This window comes from Orcinus orca, chromosome 20 (genome assembly GCF_937001465.1).
Source record: "Orcinus orca chromosome 20, mOrcOrc1.1, whole genome shotgun sequence".
Classification (NCBI taxonomy): Eukaryota; Metazoa; Chordata; class Mammalia; order Artiodactyla; family Delphinidae; genus Orcinus; species Orcinus orca.
In genome coordinates this window covers 50,797,362-50,816,138 of record NC_064578.1, presented here as the reverse complement: position 1 = coordinate 50,816,138, position 18,777 = coordinate 50,797,362, and the positions used below count along the sequence as shown (strand labels likewise).

Here is an 18,777-nt window from a genome sequence, read left to right as displayed (position 1 = left end):
CTCCCCCCAGTTCTGGGAGCCTGTGACTATTTGTAGCTGTTTTGCCTCGTTGGCCCTTGTATGGATCAGCGAGTGTGTGTGTGTGTGTGTGTGTGTGTGTGTGTGTGTGTGCGCGCGCGCGCGCGCGCGCGCCCTCCGCCACTGTCCCTTGCCTGTGGTGCTGAACCCAGAGGGTGGGTGGGAGGCTTGGGCTGCTTCGTCTCCCCCCACCCCATCCCCCGCCCCTCCTCTCTCCAGGCCCCGCCCCGGCTCCCCGCGCCGGCCTCCCCTCCTCCCTCTCTAGCCGACTCCCCCTCCCCCGAATCCCTCCCCCCTCCTCCTCTCCTCTCCTCCCTCTATCCCCTCTCCCTCCCCTCCTCCCTAGCTCTCCCTCTCAGTCCCCAGCTCATCCCTCTCTCTCTCTCCCTCTCTCTCTCCCTCTGTCGGGCGGAGTCGCCCACCACTGCCAATACAGTGCTGAGGGAACCTGCTCTAGGCTGTAGCTGCAGGTAAGAGACCCCCAGTTAGGGGGGGCTTGGGGGAAGGATGGTGTTACCCCAGGTGGGTGGAGGGGGGCATTTGAGGAGCCCGGAGCCGCTTCTCGCTGAGCTCCGTTATAGGGGATGGGGGGCTGCATATCCCGGGGCGCGGGTACCAGGGCCCTAACGTGCGGTAGGGGCGCCACCAGCCGTCAACATCCTCAACCCCTCCGGCGCTTCAGGGAGCATGGCGGGCTGGGGAGGGGGTGCCTCCTGGGCACTGAGGGGGTGAGAACACCCCACCCTGTCTGGGGCAGCACCCGCACTCCCGTTCTCCGCTTACACCTCCGCCCCCGCTTTCCTGTGTCGGTCTCGTCTTTCTGTGTCTCCACATCTCTCAGGGGTCTCTGTCCTGCGGAGTCTGGACGCCTCTCCGAGTCCCTTTCCCTGTCTCCCTCAGTCTCACTCTTGTCTGTCTCTCTCTGTGTCTGGGTCTGTTCCGGCTTTCTGCCTCTAAGTCCTTGGTTCCTCTCTGCTTTCCTCTTTCGCCATCTCTGTGTGTTTCCCTCTGTCTCTGTCTCTACTGTCTCAGCTTTCCCGTGTCTCTGTCTCTGTCCATCTCCGCGTGTATCTTCCTCAGTCTTCCCTGCTTCTCATTCCATCTCCGTCTCTAGGACCTGGTCTCTGTGTCTCTCTCTTTCCTCTCTGCTTCCTCTCCCTGGTTAACTGCCTCCTACACACCTTTGTCTCCGCCCCTGGCAAGGGGAGACCTGGGGGAAGAAGACCCGCCCCGCCCCCTGCCGCCGCCGCAGAGTGGGCTCCCCCAGGAGGCACGGAGTCCCCCAGACTCCTCTCTCTTCCTCAGCCGAGCTCCCCCCATCCTCCCGGCTGGCATCCGCCTGTCCCTCCCCTGAGGATAGAGCTCCTCTGCTCTCCCCTGCCTTATTTCTGGCATCCTGAGGCCAGTCCTTCTTGCAGTCTAACCTGTACCCTTTGTAGAGGAGACTGAACCAGTCCTGTCTGCAATCTAACCCCCCATTCCTCTGCATACTGACCGGACCAGTCCCTGCTGCAGTCTAACTTCCATACCTCTTTTGCCGCTTGTCCGTTTCTTGACTCATTCATTCTTTTGACAGTTACTGAGCACCTTTCCTGCTCCAGGCACAGCTCTAGGTACTGGGCCAGGCCAGTCCTTCCTGCAGTCTCGCCTCCATCATCTCATGGTGTGCCAGCCCCAGACCTGTCTCCCAGTCGGGCTGGAGCTCAAAAGCTTCTCCACCACGCCTTGGGGGCTCTGAGAGGGCCCTTCTGAGTCTAGAGTTCCCAGGCCAATACAGCCTCTTCTTTTCTGTTGGGAAGGGGGCCCCAGAGAAGGCGGGCGAGATGAGAGGTGTGGGGCTGAGTCTGTAGCCCACGCTGTGATGGGGTGAGGTCCCCGAGTGCCCACATGGGATTCCAGGTGGGTTAAAACAAGCACCAGCTTAGGAGTCCCACACCTTGAGTTCCATCTCTTCTCTGCCCCTGACTTGAAGTTGCATGACTTGGCCAAGCTGTTTGCCCCTCCAGACCTCAGTTTACCCATCGGCGTACCATAGCCTGAACACTGAGACTGTGTGTGTCTGTGTGTGATCCCCAGGCTGGGACACTGTGGGCAGGCAGGAGAGCCTGGCTTACCCCGGAGCAGTAAGCATGCGTGTTTAGAAGGCCGTGTCCCCACCGAGAGCAGGCGGCGGGCACCCCCTGCGCCCAGGCTGAGCGCAGTCAGGAACCATCACCCCCCTTACCGATATGAGAGACTTGAAGGAGGGGGTCCCACCTGGCCTGCCAGACTGACTGCCCCACCCCGCTCAAGCTTGCAGTCCCACCCTACAGATGAGGTCTCCGAGGCCCCGAGAGGTGGGTGAGGCAGAACCGGGGCACTCACCGCTGACCCAGCTGGCCACCGGCCCACGAGGGAGGGGAGAGATGGCCCCAGGAGATGGTGCCCGCCATCTGCCCTCCAGAGTCCCACCCTGGCCTCCACCTGATGCTTTCGCCCCTGGATTCTAAACCCAGATTAGGTTTCAGGGCTGCTCATGGAGCGAGAGAGGCAGAGGCAGGAGCCTCGAGAAGAGGGAACCCAGCTGTCCCCAGTGACAGGGCTCAGACCTCGTGGTGCTTCCTTTAACAGATATTTATCTAGTGCTTTCTCTCCCTGACCCCCTTCTTCCCTAAGGCCCCAGGGAGAGGAAACCAGGTTTTGCAGGAAAAGGCACTAAACCAGGCTTGAGGACGGGGGCGGGAGGGACAGGTGGTTGGACTTGAGGGAGGACTTCCCAGCCCATGGCCCTTCCCTGAGAGAGGGAGTGAGATGCTATAGATGAATTCTTGACTCCCAGGTCGACCTGGTTTCTCCTGAAAGCTGGGGGGAGGGGAGGGAGAGAGAAGAGAGCGTGAGTCTTTGCCTTGGATCCTGGTGGGTTTGTAATTATGCCTAAGTCGTTGCTAATTAGGGGGCTGCTAATTAGATATATCATTAGGGGCCTTGCCGAGGGGGCTAATTGTGTGGTGGCCCTTTAAGAATCACCCCGCCCCCTGCCCCCCTACACACACACACACACACACACACACACACACACACACACACACACACGCACGCACACACACGCACACACATACACTCTTCAGGGAAGTTCTGCCAACATTTTGCCTCCCTCCCCCAAAGGAGCCAGCTCCCAATCCGTGAGGACATGGGTGTATGTTGGGGGCAGGCTGTGGGTTAGACCGTGAGAAGAACTTTTCAGACAGAAATGGACGTTACCGGGAGAACTGAGGCTGGTGGCCAGGAGAGGGGTCGGGGAGGGTGGAGGCCCTGAGGACCCCTGCCTTCCTCTCTCAGTTCCATTTTATAGGCTATGGGGTTACCATGACAACACAAGGGTGGAGCAGGGGAGCTGGAAGTCAGGACCACTCTTGGAGAGAGAAACTGGGAGCTGCAGAATGGGTGCTGGGGGACGTTGGGCAAGTTATTTCGCCTCTCTGAGCCCTGGTCTTCTCATCTGTGAAATGGCTGGGGACTCCCCAAAGTGGGATGGTGTCATTTCAAACAGAGCGACCACGGAAGGTGACATCTGAGTGGAGAGCTGAAGGAGAAGAGGGAGCGGATATGTGGGGAACAGTGTCCCAGGAAGGGGGAACAGCAGATGCAAAGGCCCTGAAGCAAGAACTTGCCCGAGGAACAGCAAGGAGGTGGTGTAGCTGGGGCCAAGTGAAGGAGGGAGAGAGAGAGAGAGAGAGAGATGAGGCCAGAGAGGGAATGAGGGGGCCAGATTGTGCGAGACCTTATGAAGCGGGGAGGGGACTTTGGTGTCTGAGTGAGACCAGGGCCATGGAGGGTTCTGATCAGAGGGGAGAATGTGAACTGATTGGCATTTTTAAAGGAGACCTAGGTACAGAAATAGCCACTCGAACCCAGGACCAGAGGCAGGAAGAGAAGTATTCACCCCACACCCACAGTGTGGGGTCCAAAAGCCCAACCTAGGACCTCATGTCACAGCTTCTAAGGAATCCTGCACCTGCCAGAGACCCAGGGATGCTGGAGACAGAAACCTGCCAGCATTGCGGGGAAGGATGTGAGTGAGAGACCCTCCAGCAGCCCCTCCCCAGCCCTACCTGAGACAGACAGGCAAACACCCCAGCACCTTCCACAGCCCAAATCCCAAGCAGGAGCCCTCCGACGCCAAGTTGGAAACCATAGGAATCACAAAATGAGTTGAGGGCCCCCCAGCCCCTTGCCTCTCCCACTAACTTATTCAGTCTGTGTTCTTTGCACCTGACTTCACTCTTCCACGGCATGTCTGTGAGATTCATCTGCATTGTTGGGTGTATCAGTTGCCCGCTCCCTTTTCAGTGCTGCATAATATTCCACTGCGTGCCTATTCCGCCATGTACTTCTCCATGTTCTTGCTGATAGGCATCTGGGTTGTTTCAAGAGGGGAGCCATTATAAATGAAGCTGCTGTGAACATTTGTGTATGTGTCTTTTATTTATTTATTTTTTTGTATGTGTCTTTTGATGAACACTTGACTTATTTCTCTTGGGTACATACCTGGGAGTGGAATTGCTGAGTCCTACGATGCTTGATGTTCAGCTATAGTTTCCTGCAGTGGTTTGACTCCCATCAGCAGTGCATGATGTCTTTATCTTTCTGTGTCTTTCTCTCTTGGTCTCTGCCTGGCGCTCTCTGTGTCTCTTTGTGACCCTGTCTCTTTGAATCACTGTCTCTCTTTGGCTCCCCCAGTCTCTCTCCTCCCTCTGTTAGTCCTCAGCTTCTCCCCTATTCTCCGACCCCAATGAACCTTGACTCCTGAGCAACAGGGAGGGGTTTGCTCCCCTCACCCAGACTTCCTCCTCCCCCACAGGACCCTGACCCCCTCCATGGCTACCCTGGCCTTGGTGGGGTTTGCACTCCTCCTGGGGACTCCCCCATGCTCAGGGGCAGCCACCCCGACCCCCTCCCTGCCGCCTCCCCCAGCCAACGACAGCGATGCCAGCAGCATAGGGGGCTGCCAGGGCTCCAACCGCTGCCAGCCAGGGGTCCTGCTGCCCGTTTGGGAGCCCGATGACCCGTCGCTGGGGGACAAAGCAGCGCGGGCCGTGGTCTACTTTGTGGCCATGGTCTACATGTTCCTGGGTGTATCCATCATTGCCGACCGCTTCATGGCATCCATCGAGGTCATCACGTCCAAGGAGAAAGAGATCACTATCACTAAGTCCAACGGCGAGACCAGCGTGGGCACCGTCCGCATCTGGAATGAGACTGTGTCCAACCTCACACTCATGGCCCTGGGCTCCTCGGCCCCTGAGATCCTGCTGTCTGTTATTGAGGTCTGCGGCCACAACTTCCAGGCGGGCGAGCTGGGTCCGGGCACCATCGTGGGCAGCGCCGCCTTCAACATGTTCGTGGTCATTGCCGTGTGCATCTACGTCATCCCGGCCGGTGAGAGCCGCAAGATCAAGCACCTGAGAGTCTTCTTCGTCACCGCTTCTTGGAGTATCTTCGCCTATGTCTGGCTTTATCTCATCCTTGCCGTCTTCTCCCCGGGTGTGGTCCAGGTGAGCAAGGACCCACAGACATCTCCCTGGTGCATGTATGTCAGCAAAATCCAGAGGGGTGGCTCCCCGGGCTTGGAGAGTCAATGCCTGTATTTGCAGAAATGCATGCTCACGTTTGAGAGGGCCGCCAGGTATGGTTGTACAGGTCACGCACTGCACAAAGGCATTGGGCCAGAGAGGGCAAGTTGGGACTGGAGCCCAGCGGGTACTCCCAAGCCAGATCTGGATGGTGCTGCAGGTCCTGGAAAGGGCTCATCTGCACAGTATGGGGTGCCATTTTGCAATATGCCCATCCAGAACTCTCACAGGGGGGCCATATGTGCTAGCAGAGTCCTAGTGATCTGTGTAATGCATACGACAGTCGAGCCAGGTATTTGCCAGGTATGGTCACACATGTTTTCCTATACTCCCTGCCTTTTGCATAATTTATTTCCACTTTGGCAGTAAGACATCCCCCATTTGCATAATTCACGTTACACTTGCATAATCCAGCCTTGTGTCTTCTGACGGTGCTAACTAGGGTAACTTGGTGTAACTCGGTACAACTTGGTGCAATTTGCATAGTTTACCCGTGGACTTCGCATAGATCCATGCCCACATCTGCGTAATCTAGCTCTGTATTTGCCAGATATGCAGTCGTGGTTTGCATAATTCATTCATTATTAATAATTGATTTCTGATGTTAGGATAATTTATGCCACTTCACTGTAATTCATACTCACATCCAATCCAACCTAGGTATAAACCCAGCCCACTGCAAAGACCACTTTGCATAATTTATTCTAATAGTGAGACAAAATGTAGACCCACAGATGCATAATTTACACCCACATTCACATAATCATTTGCCTCTCATTTACCCAGTGTCTTAACGGGCATACTGCTTAGTCTTCCTTTAAAACATCTGCCCAATTTATTTCCCACAGCCCCCATGACCACCACCTACATTTGCATAATGTATTCATGGGCCTGGCTTAATTCGCTCACGCACGTGCATAATTTATTTGAGCCTAACCAGGATTCCTTCACACATGCGTATAATATACTCATGCATATCTGTCATGTTCTGCCAGTTATAGTTTCTTTCCAGGAAGGATCTAAAGTTAGAGCTATAAAAATTCTTTGCAGATGATATCAAGGCAGATCTGAGGGATTAGAAACCACAGTGAGGAAAAGGGGAGATGGTAGCACCAGAAAACTGGGATAAGAAAGGGAGAGAGAGAGTTACTGTGACTGACTCACTACTGTAACGCTGAGTTTCCTGGCTGCCATGGCAAAAATTACAGAACGACGCTTCACACGATTCTCAGGCACTATTAAAAAAGGATGCTATTCTGACTTGGGTTCTCCAAGTGGTCCCTGACAAGGATTTACACCGAAACTGTGAAAGGAATTTTAGACACCATGGGTGGGAGGTGGGATAGGGATGGGATAGGGAGAGGGAGAGATTTCCCCTGAGAAGGAGCTGGCTCAGACATAGAGAAGACAGTGTAAAATGCCACAGCTCTGGGTAGAGAAGTGGCTACGGAGGATCCCTTCAGGAGTAAATGGAGACCAGACTTTTGGGATGTTTTCATGACATAATCGAAAGAACGGGCACGAGCTAAAGATGATGCCCGTCCCTCCTAGAGGCGATGACCTGGAGGAGTGAGAGGTGGGTCTGGCTCTGGGTTTTCTCCAGAAATGATGTGTGATGTCAGGCAAAGCCTGTACCCTCTGGACCTCCGTTTACACATCTGAACCATAGAAGGGGTTGAAGTAGACCATTGGTTCTTGACTCTTCATATCCAATCCTCCCTTTTTATAACAATTTTTTTTATATCCCCTTTATTCTGCTGGTGTGAAATTCTTAGCTAATAGGAGAGAGGTTTTCTAGCCTCGGAGTTTGGTGTCTGGACTCTTGAACCTGAGGCCTGGGTTCAAATCCCATCTCTGTTGTTTCCTAGCTGTATGACCTTGGGCGGGTTCCTTACCTGCTCTGTGCCTCAGTTTCCCCACCTGTAATCAGGGGGTCATCCTAGTACCAGCTTCAGAGGACTGCATGAGGATCAGTTGAATTGCTACATGTGGAAGGGCTTAGAACAGCGAGCCTGGGACAGGGTAAATGTGAGCTCGTCTTCCCGTTAACAAACTTCCCTACACGGGTTGGCTTCCCAGAAGTCAGTATATTGCCCAGACCGTGATATAAAGGAAAGTAATATCTAATAGAACCATCTGCATTTCTACATGTAAACGCTTGGGCATGACCACCTTCAAAAGCATGACGAAGAGCCAGATGGTGGCATCTACTTACATATAATGAACAAGTTGGGGTTTAAGAGAAAAAAAAAATCAGAAACCATTCCCATGCACGGAGACCAGCAGAGGAGCGAGTAGCCATGAGATTGAAATCAGGCATATTCAGCGTACATTAAACCGTACAGGAAAATACTTCATACAGACATAAAACAGAATGGAGTGTAGACTCCAATTATCATAAGCAGGGTTTTCGCTGACGTGAACGTCCAGTGGGAGGTTCTGAAGTCAGGCAGGACGTGGGACAATTCTGCATTGTGTGGGACTGTCCCATGAGTCGCTGGATGTCACCAGGCTGGGGCCATATCCCCCTCCCCAATTATGGTGGCAACCCATAAATATCCCTAGATCTGTGACAACCCCTCTTGGGGGCGTTCTATCCACTGAGACCTGAAGGTGTGTCTCGCTCCCCTCCCAGGGTGGGCGAGCCCGTGAGCCCATTTGCAGGGGAGGCCCTAGAAAGCAGATGTGAGTCTATCAGAATCACCTTTTGTTTACCTGCAGGGAAGAAAGCTGATCTCAGGTATTTGAGATCTCTCTTCTGATTAAGAGAGAATCGCCCACAGCATATACAGTGGCCAGTTCAATGAGCACAAGGCAAGAGTTCATTTTACGGCTTGCGTGGAAAATTCAGTTTCTTTTCACAAACCTGCTTGGTGGCTTTGTGTGGTACCATTTCCAAGTCCTGCCTTTCCTCTGAACCATCAGTAAACACAGCGACAAGGGCCTGTGGCAGTCGGAGCTTAAAGATCGTTCCTTCCCCTACCGGGCTCATTTTAAATATACCTCTGGGGCCATCTGATTTGTAAATACTCTTTAATCTTTTCTTCCTTATCTTTAATGAGAAAGATAACATAGGAGTCTTTACATGAATATTTCAAGGCGAACTGTCAGGTGTTTCCTGTACGTGCCTGGACCTGTGCCAGACCACAGGCAGACTGAGTCCCAGACCTCAATGAGCCCAAGATAATAGCGCTAGTAATAATAATAATGGTAATGGTCATTTCATGTTTTGTGTATTTTCCACGTGTCAATAACCAGCAAAGCTAAGTGCTAGGGGTACATAAGCTCATTCAGTCTTGGGGATGTCCCCATTTTACAGACAAGAGGCTGGGCCAGGCACTCCTCTTCTAGAACCAGGATCTGAACTCAGCATTGCCTTGTCCCTCTGGGGTGGTAGCATGTAAATACGGGAACTCGCTTTATGAGGCTGTCAGACAACGAGCCGAACTTGGGCTTCTTTTACAGTCAGAGTCCTGTCCCTAAGGGCCAAACAAAACCGAAGGAAGGAGAATCTGGCAAGGGCTGTACTCACTGGTGGGGGGGGTGGAGGGGAGGGAATACGACAGTTTGGGGAGGTGACCAGAGGGCAGACCCTGGGTGATGGGTAGGCTTTGGAGAAGTGGAGGCATCCCGGGTGAGGAGGGGCAGAGGGGAAATGGAGCAGGCAGAGAAAAGATAGAGGGAGAGAGAGGCAAGAAGAGACACCAGCTCTGCCCCTGGACAGGGGCTGGGACCACACGGTGGGGACGTGTCTCTGGCTTGGTGGTGGCTTAGGATGTCTGGGTTCCCGGCACTGGGGCAGCTAAGTGTGGTTCTCAGTGTGACAAAAGGTGGATGGATGGATGGATGGATGGATGGATGAGACCAGGAGAGAGACAGGAAGGGCGGGGAAAGGGGTGGGGGACATAAAGAGGGAAGAAGGGTGGGGTGGGAAACTGTGAAGAATTTCATGAGGGAGAGAGGTAGGTATCTACAAAAGATATGAAAGAGAGACAAGGAGACGGCGGCAACAAGAAAGGAATACACAGAGGGAGAAAGATAAAAAACCAACTGACATAGAGGATGAGACAGAGGCAGAAAGAGAAAGAGACAACGACCTAGAGAAACAGAGAGAGCGAGATATGGGGAGAGGCAGGAAGGAGCAGAGACAAGAGCCAGAGAGAGAGAGAGAGACAGAGATGGAGGGAGATAAGGGAAAAGGGGAGAGACAGAGACACGAAGAGAAAGGCGGAGAGGCAGAGATGAAGAGAGACAGGAGAGAGGAAGAGACAGAAGGCCAGATGCGGACAGATGCAGGCGAGAGACGCGGGGAGCGCCGGGTGGTGGCCGGGACGGGGCTCTGGGAAGAGAGGCGCCGGGAGGCGGCGGGCCGGCTACGAACGCGCCCCCTCCCGGCGCGGCGGTCCTGACCCGCGGGGCCGCCCGCAGGTGTGGGAGGCGCTGCTGACCCTCGTCTTCTTCCCGGTGTGCGTGGTGTTCGCCTGGATGGCTGACAAGCGGCTGCTCTTCTACAAGTACGTGTACAAGCGCTACCGCACCGACCCGCGCAGCGGCATCATCATCGGCGCCGAGGGCGACCCCCCCAAGAGCATCGAGCTGGACGGCACGTTCTTGGGCGCCGAGGCGCCGGGCGAGGTGGGCGGCCTGGGCCCGGGGCCCGCCGAGGCCCGCGAGCTGGACGCCAGCCGCCGCGAGGTCATCCAGATCCTCAAGGACCTCAAGCAGAAGCACCCGGACAAGGACCTGGAGCAGCTGGTGGGCATTGCCAACTACTACGCGCTGCTGCACCAGCAGAAGAGCCGCGCCTTCTACCGCATCCAGGCCACGCGGCTTATGACGGGCGCGGGCAACGTGCTGCGGCGACACGCGGTGGACGCTTCGCGCAGGGCCACCTCGGCCGAGGGCCCCGGCGAGGACGAGGACGACGGCGCCAGCCGCATCTTCTTTGAGCCCAGCCTCTACCACTGCCTGGAGAACTGTGGCTCCGTGCTGCTGTCCGTCACCTGCCAAGGCGGCGAGGGCAACAGCACCTTCTACGTGGACTACCGCACGGAGGACGGCTCCGCCAAGGCCGGCTCCGACTATGAGTACAGGTGGGTCCCGGGCAGTGCTCCCCGGCCCGCCTGGAGTGGCTGGGCAGGGAGGGCTGGCCGTTCGAAGGTCATAGGTTCCGCCATCCAGCGGCCTCCAGGCTCCCCAGTCTCCTGGCTACCTCTGGCGCCCATCCTTACTTTGCTATGGGCAGACCTGCAGTATTCATTCATTCACTCGTGAGAGCTTACTTTGTACCAGGCACTGTTCTAGGCATTTGGCAAACGCTGCTGGACAAGGCAGACAGCGGTGGCTGTCCATCTACCACAGGCTGCTCCTCCCATGTCCATGCTCTACCTGTGCATTCTTGTGCTTGACACTCCACTGTGTTCATTATTATAACTCCATTATATGTATCACACCTGGTAAAACAAGTACCCTCCCACACACCATTATTAAAGTAAAAATGTTTATTGAGCACCTACTATATGCCAGGTGTATACCCCGGTGAACAAGACAGCTAAGGTCCCTACCCTCAAGTTGCAATAAGGTTATAAACTATGAAACATATAAAAACATCAGGTGATGGGGGAAAATGAAGTGGGATAAGAAGACAGACAGTGTCCAAATTGTCTTTGGGTCTTTGGTTCCACCATACAGCTACCCACTCTGCACCCTCCTGTGTCTCACTGCCCCAGTCCCTCTCCTCACCCCTCTTTGAGCAGAACTGTGATCTTGTTCAGCAACTCCTACTGCACGCCTACTAGGTGCCAGATGCTTTTTTAAAAAAAATTATTGAAATATAGTTGATTTGCAATGTTGTGTTAATTTCTGCTGTACAGCAAAGTGACTCAGTTATATATACGTATACATTGTTTTTCATATTCTTTTCCATTATGGCTTATCACAGGATATTGAATATAGTTCCCTGTGCTATACAGTAAGACCTTGTTGTTTATCCATCTGACAGATGTTTTTTTAAGAGGCTCGACAGAGAACAGTAAAGAAGATAGATAACTGCTGTGTTCTCATGGGACCACAAAATTCTTTATGTATTTGTAGTTCTGTCCATACCACACTCTTTCAGGAATTATAGGTTTACAGTATGTTTTGTTATGTTAACTGATGTGCAAGTCTCCCATGATTTCCTATAATAATAGCATTTATTGTGTGTCTTCTATGTGCCAGAAATGAATCTGGGCAATGGAGACCAGCAGTAAATGAAAGACATAAAAGTCCCTGCCCCAATGCAGCTGACATTCTCATGGGAAAGACAGGCCATTAGAAAGTATAATTCAATACATTAAAATATCAGGGAGTGGTAAGAACAGTGAAGAAAAATAGAGCAGAATATGGGAGAGAGTGTTGATGGCCGAGCTTTTCATGGGTTCCACCTGCTAAGTTGAAGCTGAACTGTTCACAGATCTTTGGTTCTGCCATCATGCAGCAGCCAGCCCCTCATCCGCGAACTCTTCTCTTTCTGGTCTTGAGGTCCCTGTTTCACAGATCTTTAGTTCCACCACTGTGCCTCAGCAAAGACCTTTGGTAGCCCAGGCTCCCCTCTGCCCCATGATATCTACATATCTTTCCACTGCTTTGGACATTTGTAGGTCATTCCCTCCACCTCAGTCAGTCCAGGATCCTTTAGCCTGCCCATCCTCATCCACCTCTCCTACCCTGCCCCTCCGCAGCCTTCCCTGAGTGGAGCACAACTGTTCATGGATCTTTGTTCCATCATCCTGTAGCATGGGATCCCTTTGGTCACCCATGACCTCCTCCCCCCATCCTCTCTGCCCATCCTACATCTCCAGGCTCCTTCGACTGAAGAAAAGGTATCCACTACTTGGGGGCCTGCTGTGACTCAGTCTATCCACCATTCCCCTCCTACCCACACCTCTGGGTCTGCATTGCCCCCATCAAAGCCCCAAGCCTTTGCAGAAGGAAGTGAGTACACGTGTCACCTGCTGGGATCAGAGGCTCCCTTCTCACCTGCCAATGACATCATGAAGATGTTTGAAGTGAAGGAGTAAATGCTGTTCAGTGGTGGAACCAAAGAGCCAGGAAGAGTTGACACCTTCCTACCCATCCCTGTTCTCCCAACGCAGTTGATATTCACAGGCCTGGCATCGTTTATCAAGGCAGCTTAGGTCCAGGACTGGGAGGGAGGACACCTGGGCTCCAGTACAAGCTTAGCCCTGCCCCCTGTTCTTTGTGTAAGTTCCTGCCTCAGTCTGGGCAGACAGGGCTGTCACGTACAGTTGTTGAGGTTGTGCACTGCACAAGAGCAGCACATCTAAGAAAGCGCTATTCGTATAGTGGACATTGTAGATTTCTATGTCTATTATGACAATTTCCAGATTCATGGAAATAGTGTCTTGAAGAAGGGGAGCCGTTTTCTAATTTGCCCACAGGTATCACTAGGCTATGGTGGTCCTGTGGGGGTCTTAGTTTCTCCAAATTAATAATGATCTCTGAGGCCCCCAAACCGCACAGCTCTTCCAAGACTCTGAGATTTAAGCCCCTATAATCCTAACATGCTAAGGGTCTAAAATTCTAAGATTCCAGGTTTCCCACATTTTGATATTCTAATCTGTACCCCAACCAGTCTCTGATCTGATGGTTCTAAGATTTTCATTTTCTCAGATTTTGTGCACCCAGTATTAGAATATGAGTCCTGTGAACCTAGCCTTCTATGATTCTGATATCTGGTTTCTAAAATCCGCATGTTCTTTTTCTCCCCAACTTTCTTTTTTCTTCATTTACTTATTTATTTATTGGCTGCATTGGGTCTTCGTTGCCGTGCGCGGGCTTTCTCTAGTTGCGGCGAGCAGGGCTACTCTTCATTGCAGCGCGTGGACTTCTCGTTGCGGTGGCTTCTCTTGTTGTGGAGCACGGGCTTAGTTGCTTCGCGGCATGTGGGATCTTCCCGGACCAGGGCTCGAATCCGTGTCCCCTGCATTGGCAGGCGGATTCTCCCCAACTTTTTATTTTGAAAAATTTCACACCTACAGAAGGGCTGCAAATATAGTCTGGCGAGCCCTCATGTAACCTCCACCCAGATTCACCAATTGTTCCTATTTTGTCCTGTGTGCATTCACTCTCTCTCTTTAATATATAATAATATGTTTATTGAGATGCTACTCTATTTTTTAATTTTTATTTTATATTGGAGTATAGTTGATTTACAATGTTGTGTTAGTTTTGGGTGTACAGCAAAGTGATTCAGTTATACATATACATATATCCATTCTTTTTCAGATTCTTTTCCTATATAGGTGATGACAGAATATTGAGTTCCCTGTGCTATACAGTAGGTCCTTGTTGATTATCTACTTTATATATAGTAGTGTATATTAATCCCAAACTCCTAATTTGTCCTTCCCCCCCACCTTTCCCCTTTGGTAACCATAAGTTTGTTTTAGAAAAATATATAATAATATTAATAACTGTGGCACCCTACTAGAGTTGCAGGCAGCATGGCCATTCACCCATAAACATAAGTGTGCATCTGCTAAGAATAATGATATTCTCCTCCATCATCACAGTACGATGATCACACTTAGGACATTTGATACTGAATCAATATTATGATCCCATCTACAGTCTATGTTTGCATTTCCCCGGTTGTCCCTGTCTCACCTTTCATGGCTGTGTCTTCACTCCCTCTCGTCCCATCCAATCTGGAACCACATGGTGCATTTGGTCGTCATGTCTCTTTCACCTTCTTCAGTCTGGATCGATCCCTCAGCCTTTGCATGACTTTCATGACCCTGACACTTTTGAAGACGTTAGACCGCTTACTAGAACAAGCCTCAATTTGGGTTCACCTAATATTTTCTCATGGTTAGATTCAGGTGATGCACTTTGGCAGGACTCCGTGGAGGTGATGCTGTGCCCTCCTCGGTGCATAGTGCCGGGAGGCACATGACGCCCACGTGTCCCATTACTGGTGATGTCCAGGTTAACCGTTTCGTAAAGATAGTGCTAAAAGCCCAACATTCTACTATCCCTTAAGTGTCCACTTCTAACACGCCATTACTTTAGGATTCACTAGTTCGCTAGTGCAAATATCACTAGCTAACTTTTGTTGAGTGTTTCCCCTGTATTAACTCAATCCTTATAACACTACCATGAGGTAGACAGGGTTATTACCTCCATTTTACAGATGAGGAAACCGAGGCTTAGAGGGTTGCAGAATCCTAACTGCCTGGAGATCCCACAGCTGGCACAGGTCGGCCCACCCAGCCGGGTGCCTTAGCCACCATGGATAGCGCCCCTAGGCTGACGGCTGCCCCAACAGGGAGGCCTTGTTCCCTCCATCCAGATCTTGTCATCCAGTTCTACCTCTGCCAGAATCTTGGGGTCCCTCTTCCCCTCCCACAGAGGGATGGGGGGGATATTATAGACTTTTGACATCTGTTAACATCCCAGAGTCATTCTGATGTCTGCAGCCCTGCCAGGAGGAGCCCACTCATTCCCTGTTCCCTCAAAGTTTCACCCTGTCTCAGGCCCTGCCTCATTCCCTCCCCCACCCCATAATAGAACATCTTGCATGTGCTTTAGAGAGTCACACAACTGACGCTCTTTTAAACCTAAGCCAGTTCACGTCCCTCCTCTGCTCGGAGGCCTCCCAGGGTTCCCATCTCACTTGGAGTAAAGGCCAAAGTCCTCACCATGGCCCACCAAGGCCCCATGACATCTGCCCCTGTTCCCCCTGCTCCCTCAGCTGCAGCCACACTGGCCTCCCTGGTGTTCCTCAAACACTCCAGGCTCACTCCTGCCTCAGGACATTTGCACTGGCTGTTCCCTTTACAGGAATACTCTTCCCCAGATATCCTCCACGTGGCTCCCTCCCTCAGGCCTCTGCTCAGATGTCACCTCCTCAGAAAAGCTTTCCCTGGCCACGCTAACACAGCCCCTTCTCCTCACTCTCTACCCTCCTTCCTCCATTTTCTCCAGAGCATCATCACCACCTGACATTATATGTTTTATTATTCGTCTCCTGCACTGGAACAGAAGCTCCACCAGGGCAAGGATTTTTCTCTGATCTGGTTTGCTGCTGTTTCCCCAACACTAAGAACAGTGCCTGGCACACAGCAGATGCACAATACACGTTTGTTGGATGAATGAACTGTAATTAAATCCCTAGATGTGTAATTGTCACTGTGATACAACTCTGCCGTGGGGCTGTTCCCATGTTCCCAGCATTGCCCAGCAGTTACTCTGGGAGTGTATGTTGAATGACTGAATGATGCCAAGTTAAGGAGTGTGGACTTTCTCTTGGGGATACCTGGGAGCACAGAATGTTTTTTATGAGAAGCATGGCAAGGTCAATTCTGGGCCTTATGTCCCTGCTACTGAAAGCGTGGTCCATGTACCAGAACCATTCACATCCCTTGGGCGCTAACTAAAACTGCAGAGTCTTGAAACCCTGGTGCTACTGAACCAGAATCTGGTTTTTTAACAAGATGCCCCAGGGAATTCGTGTGCACCTGGAGGTTGGAGAAGCATGGCTGTGGACCACTCAGGCTCCCTCTCCACCCTGGGACTTTGCATGTGCTGTTCCCTCTGCCTGGAGCTCTCCTGCCCACTAAATCTTCTCCCATGAAGCCTGCCCTGATCTGACCTTCATCATCAGATGATGATGTTGGGAGGGACCAACTCTGTCTTGTTCTCCCTCTGCATCTCCTGCCCCGGAGAAGCCCACCCTCATTCCCCCTCAGTATTACTTGTTTAATGCCTGTCCACCATTATATTTGTAAGTTCTCTCTAGGAGGCCCCCCTGACTCCTCCCACCTCCCCCACAGCCTTTGAGCGACCTTCACCCCTTTCTTTCCCCTCTCCTCCACCGTAGCGAGGGCACGCTGGTGTTCAAGCCGGGCGAGACACTGAAGGAGCTGCGTATCGGCATCATCGACGACGACATCTTCGAGGAGGACGAGCACTTCTTCGTGCGGCTGCTGAACCTGCGCGTGGGCGACGCGCAGGGCATGTTCGAGCCTGACGGCGGCGGGCGGCCCAAGGGGCGGCTGGTGGCGCCTCTGCTGGCCACCGTCACCATCCTGGACGACGACCACGCGGGCATCTTCTCCTTCCAGGACCGCCTGCTGCACGTGAGCGAGTGCATGGGCACCGTGGACGTGCGCGTCGTGCGCAGCTCGGGCGCGCGCGGCACCGTGCGCCTCCCCTACCGCACAGTGGACGGGACGGCGCGCGGCGGCGGCGTGCACTACGAGGACGCGTGCGGCGAGCTCGAGTTCGGCGACGACGAGACCATGTGAGCGCGCCGGTCCGGCAGTCAGCCGGCCGGGGCAGACCGAGCGCGGCCCGCGAGAGGGGCGGGACCAGGATGGGACTGTGCTCGGGCGGGGCGGGGCCTGGATGGGCGAGGTCGAGAAGCGGGTGGACCTAGGAGAGGCGTGGTCTTGGAAAGGGGTGGGGCCTTGATGGAGCCTTGCTCTTGAAACGGAGAGGTCAGGGCAAGTGGGGCAGGGCCCAGGGAAGAGGTGAGACAGGGGAGAGGAGGGAGGAGACTGGAGTGACGGGGCGTGGCCAAGGTGTTGGGACTGGATGTGGGCGGGGCTTGGGAGAACTGGGCAGGTTTGGGGAGAGGAGAGTGGGACACCAGGAAGAAAGGCCAAGTGAGGAGAGAGGAGAGGAAATAGAATGGGGCCTGGGGAGAGGAATGTGGAAGGCTTAATTTGTAGAATGGAGGAGTGTGGCCTGAGGTTCCTTTCGAGGTGGGAAGGTGTCTGTGGAAATGGAGGGCGAGTGGGGTCTGGGTAGGGACTCAGGGAAAAGGACAAGGACATTGGGGGGGGGTCTAAGGAGATGGGGCAGAGACTGAGGAGGTGGATGGGGGAAGGGGTGAAGCTATTGGGTAGGCGGAAGAACCTGGGGAAATAGCAGGAGACCTAAGAGGAATGTGGGAGAGGCTTTGGGAAGAGGCCGAGTAGGAATATGGGGGCCTAGGAAGACACACGGGAAACTGGAGGGCTGGGATTTGGGAGGGTGGGGTGGAATCTTGGGAGGTGAGCTGGATACACAGGAATAAGTATGTAGACACACAGACACAACCAACACGCACACCGGCACATACGGACACACAAAGTCAAAGACACAGAGTCAGGGCTGTTCTCACGCCCAGACACCCGGCCACCCCTTACACAGATGCCCGAGTTCCCCCCATGTGTGCCTGCAGCCTCACATCCCCTCCCCCTCCTCCTCCCCCCCCGCCCCCCACCCCCCGCCTGCCTGGGATAAAGAAGGTGTCTCCCTTCCTTTGCCCGCTCCCTTCCGCCCCCGCACGCCAGTCTGTCTCTCTCCTCCTGCCGCCCACGCTCCTCCCACCTAGCAGAGCCCCCACCGCGCTCCCCTTCCCTCTTCCCTCCCCACTTCTGTGGCTAGGCCTCCCGCTCTGCTTCTCACTGCTCTATCTCTCCATCTCTCCGTTTGCGTCTCTGCGTCTCTCGCTCCTGGCACCTCCCCTCTGGGTTTCTGTTAATCTCTAGATCTCTGTCCCCAGTATCTAGCTAGCTCTCTGACTCGGGTTGTATTTCAGTCACGAACTCTCCATACCTTTCCATCTCTCTCTCTGTCTGACTTGGGTTGAGAACTTAGCTTGGGGGCTGAGGGCACCATTCCAGGCCCCATGTCTCACACCCAAGAGGCCGAGGGGATGGAGGGCGTTATCTTTCTACTTGTTCCAGTCCTTCTTGTAGTCTATCGCTTCCAACCAACTTCCCGCCTGCCACCACAAACCCACAGGCCCTCTCCTCCCCCGCATGGCTTCCCCAGGCTGGGACACCCTCTGTCCCCCACCCCCGCCCAAGCTTCCAGCTGTGGCTTCAGGAGAGGGAGAACAGGAAATTAGCGTTTAGGGAAACACATCCTTCCTCTGACGGGCAGGCGCTAATTAGAGATGCTTCCAAGAAGCTGGGCTGGAGGGCTGGCCCCAGGCAGGATCAACACAGAGGTGGAAGAGAGACACCCAGAGATGGGGTGTCGGGGAGATATGCAAGAGAGAGAGACAGACAGAGAGGCACCCAGAGACAGAAGAGACCTAGCGAAAGAGAGACAGAGCCAGAGTAAGGGAGTGTCAGAGAGAGAAACAGAG

General features: G+C 53.4%; 1 protein-coding gene across 2 annotated transcripts in view; it reads left to right on the top strand.

Annotated features, from left to right (window-relative positions):
- The first annotated feature begins 270 nt into the window (after nucleotides 1-270).
- Nucleotides 271-18,777, top strand: part of SLC8A2 (solute carrier family 8 member A2) — a 36,051-nt gene continuing 17,544 nt past the window's right edge. The window contains exons 1-4 of one of the 2 annotated variants that reach the window (XM_004271112.4): nucleotides 271-488; nucleotides 4,859-5,552; nucleotides 10,059-10,723; nucleotides 16,516-16,938. In XM_004271112.4, the coding sequence (XP_004271160.1) occupies nucleotides 4,875-5,552; nucleotides 10,059-10,723; nucleotides 16,516-16,938 (1,766 nt within the window). In that variant the 5' untranslated portion in view covers nucleotides 271-488; nucleotides 4,859-4,874. The remainder of the gene's footprint in view (nucleotides 489-4,858; nucleotides 5,553-10,058; nucleotides 10,724-16,515; nucleotides 16,939-18,777) is intronic. The other variant, XM_033430618.2, reaches the window with a different exon arrangement.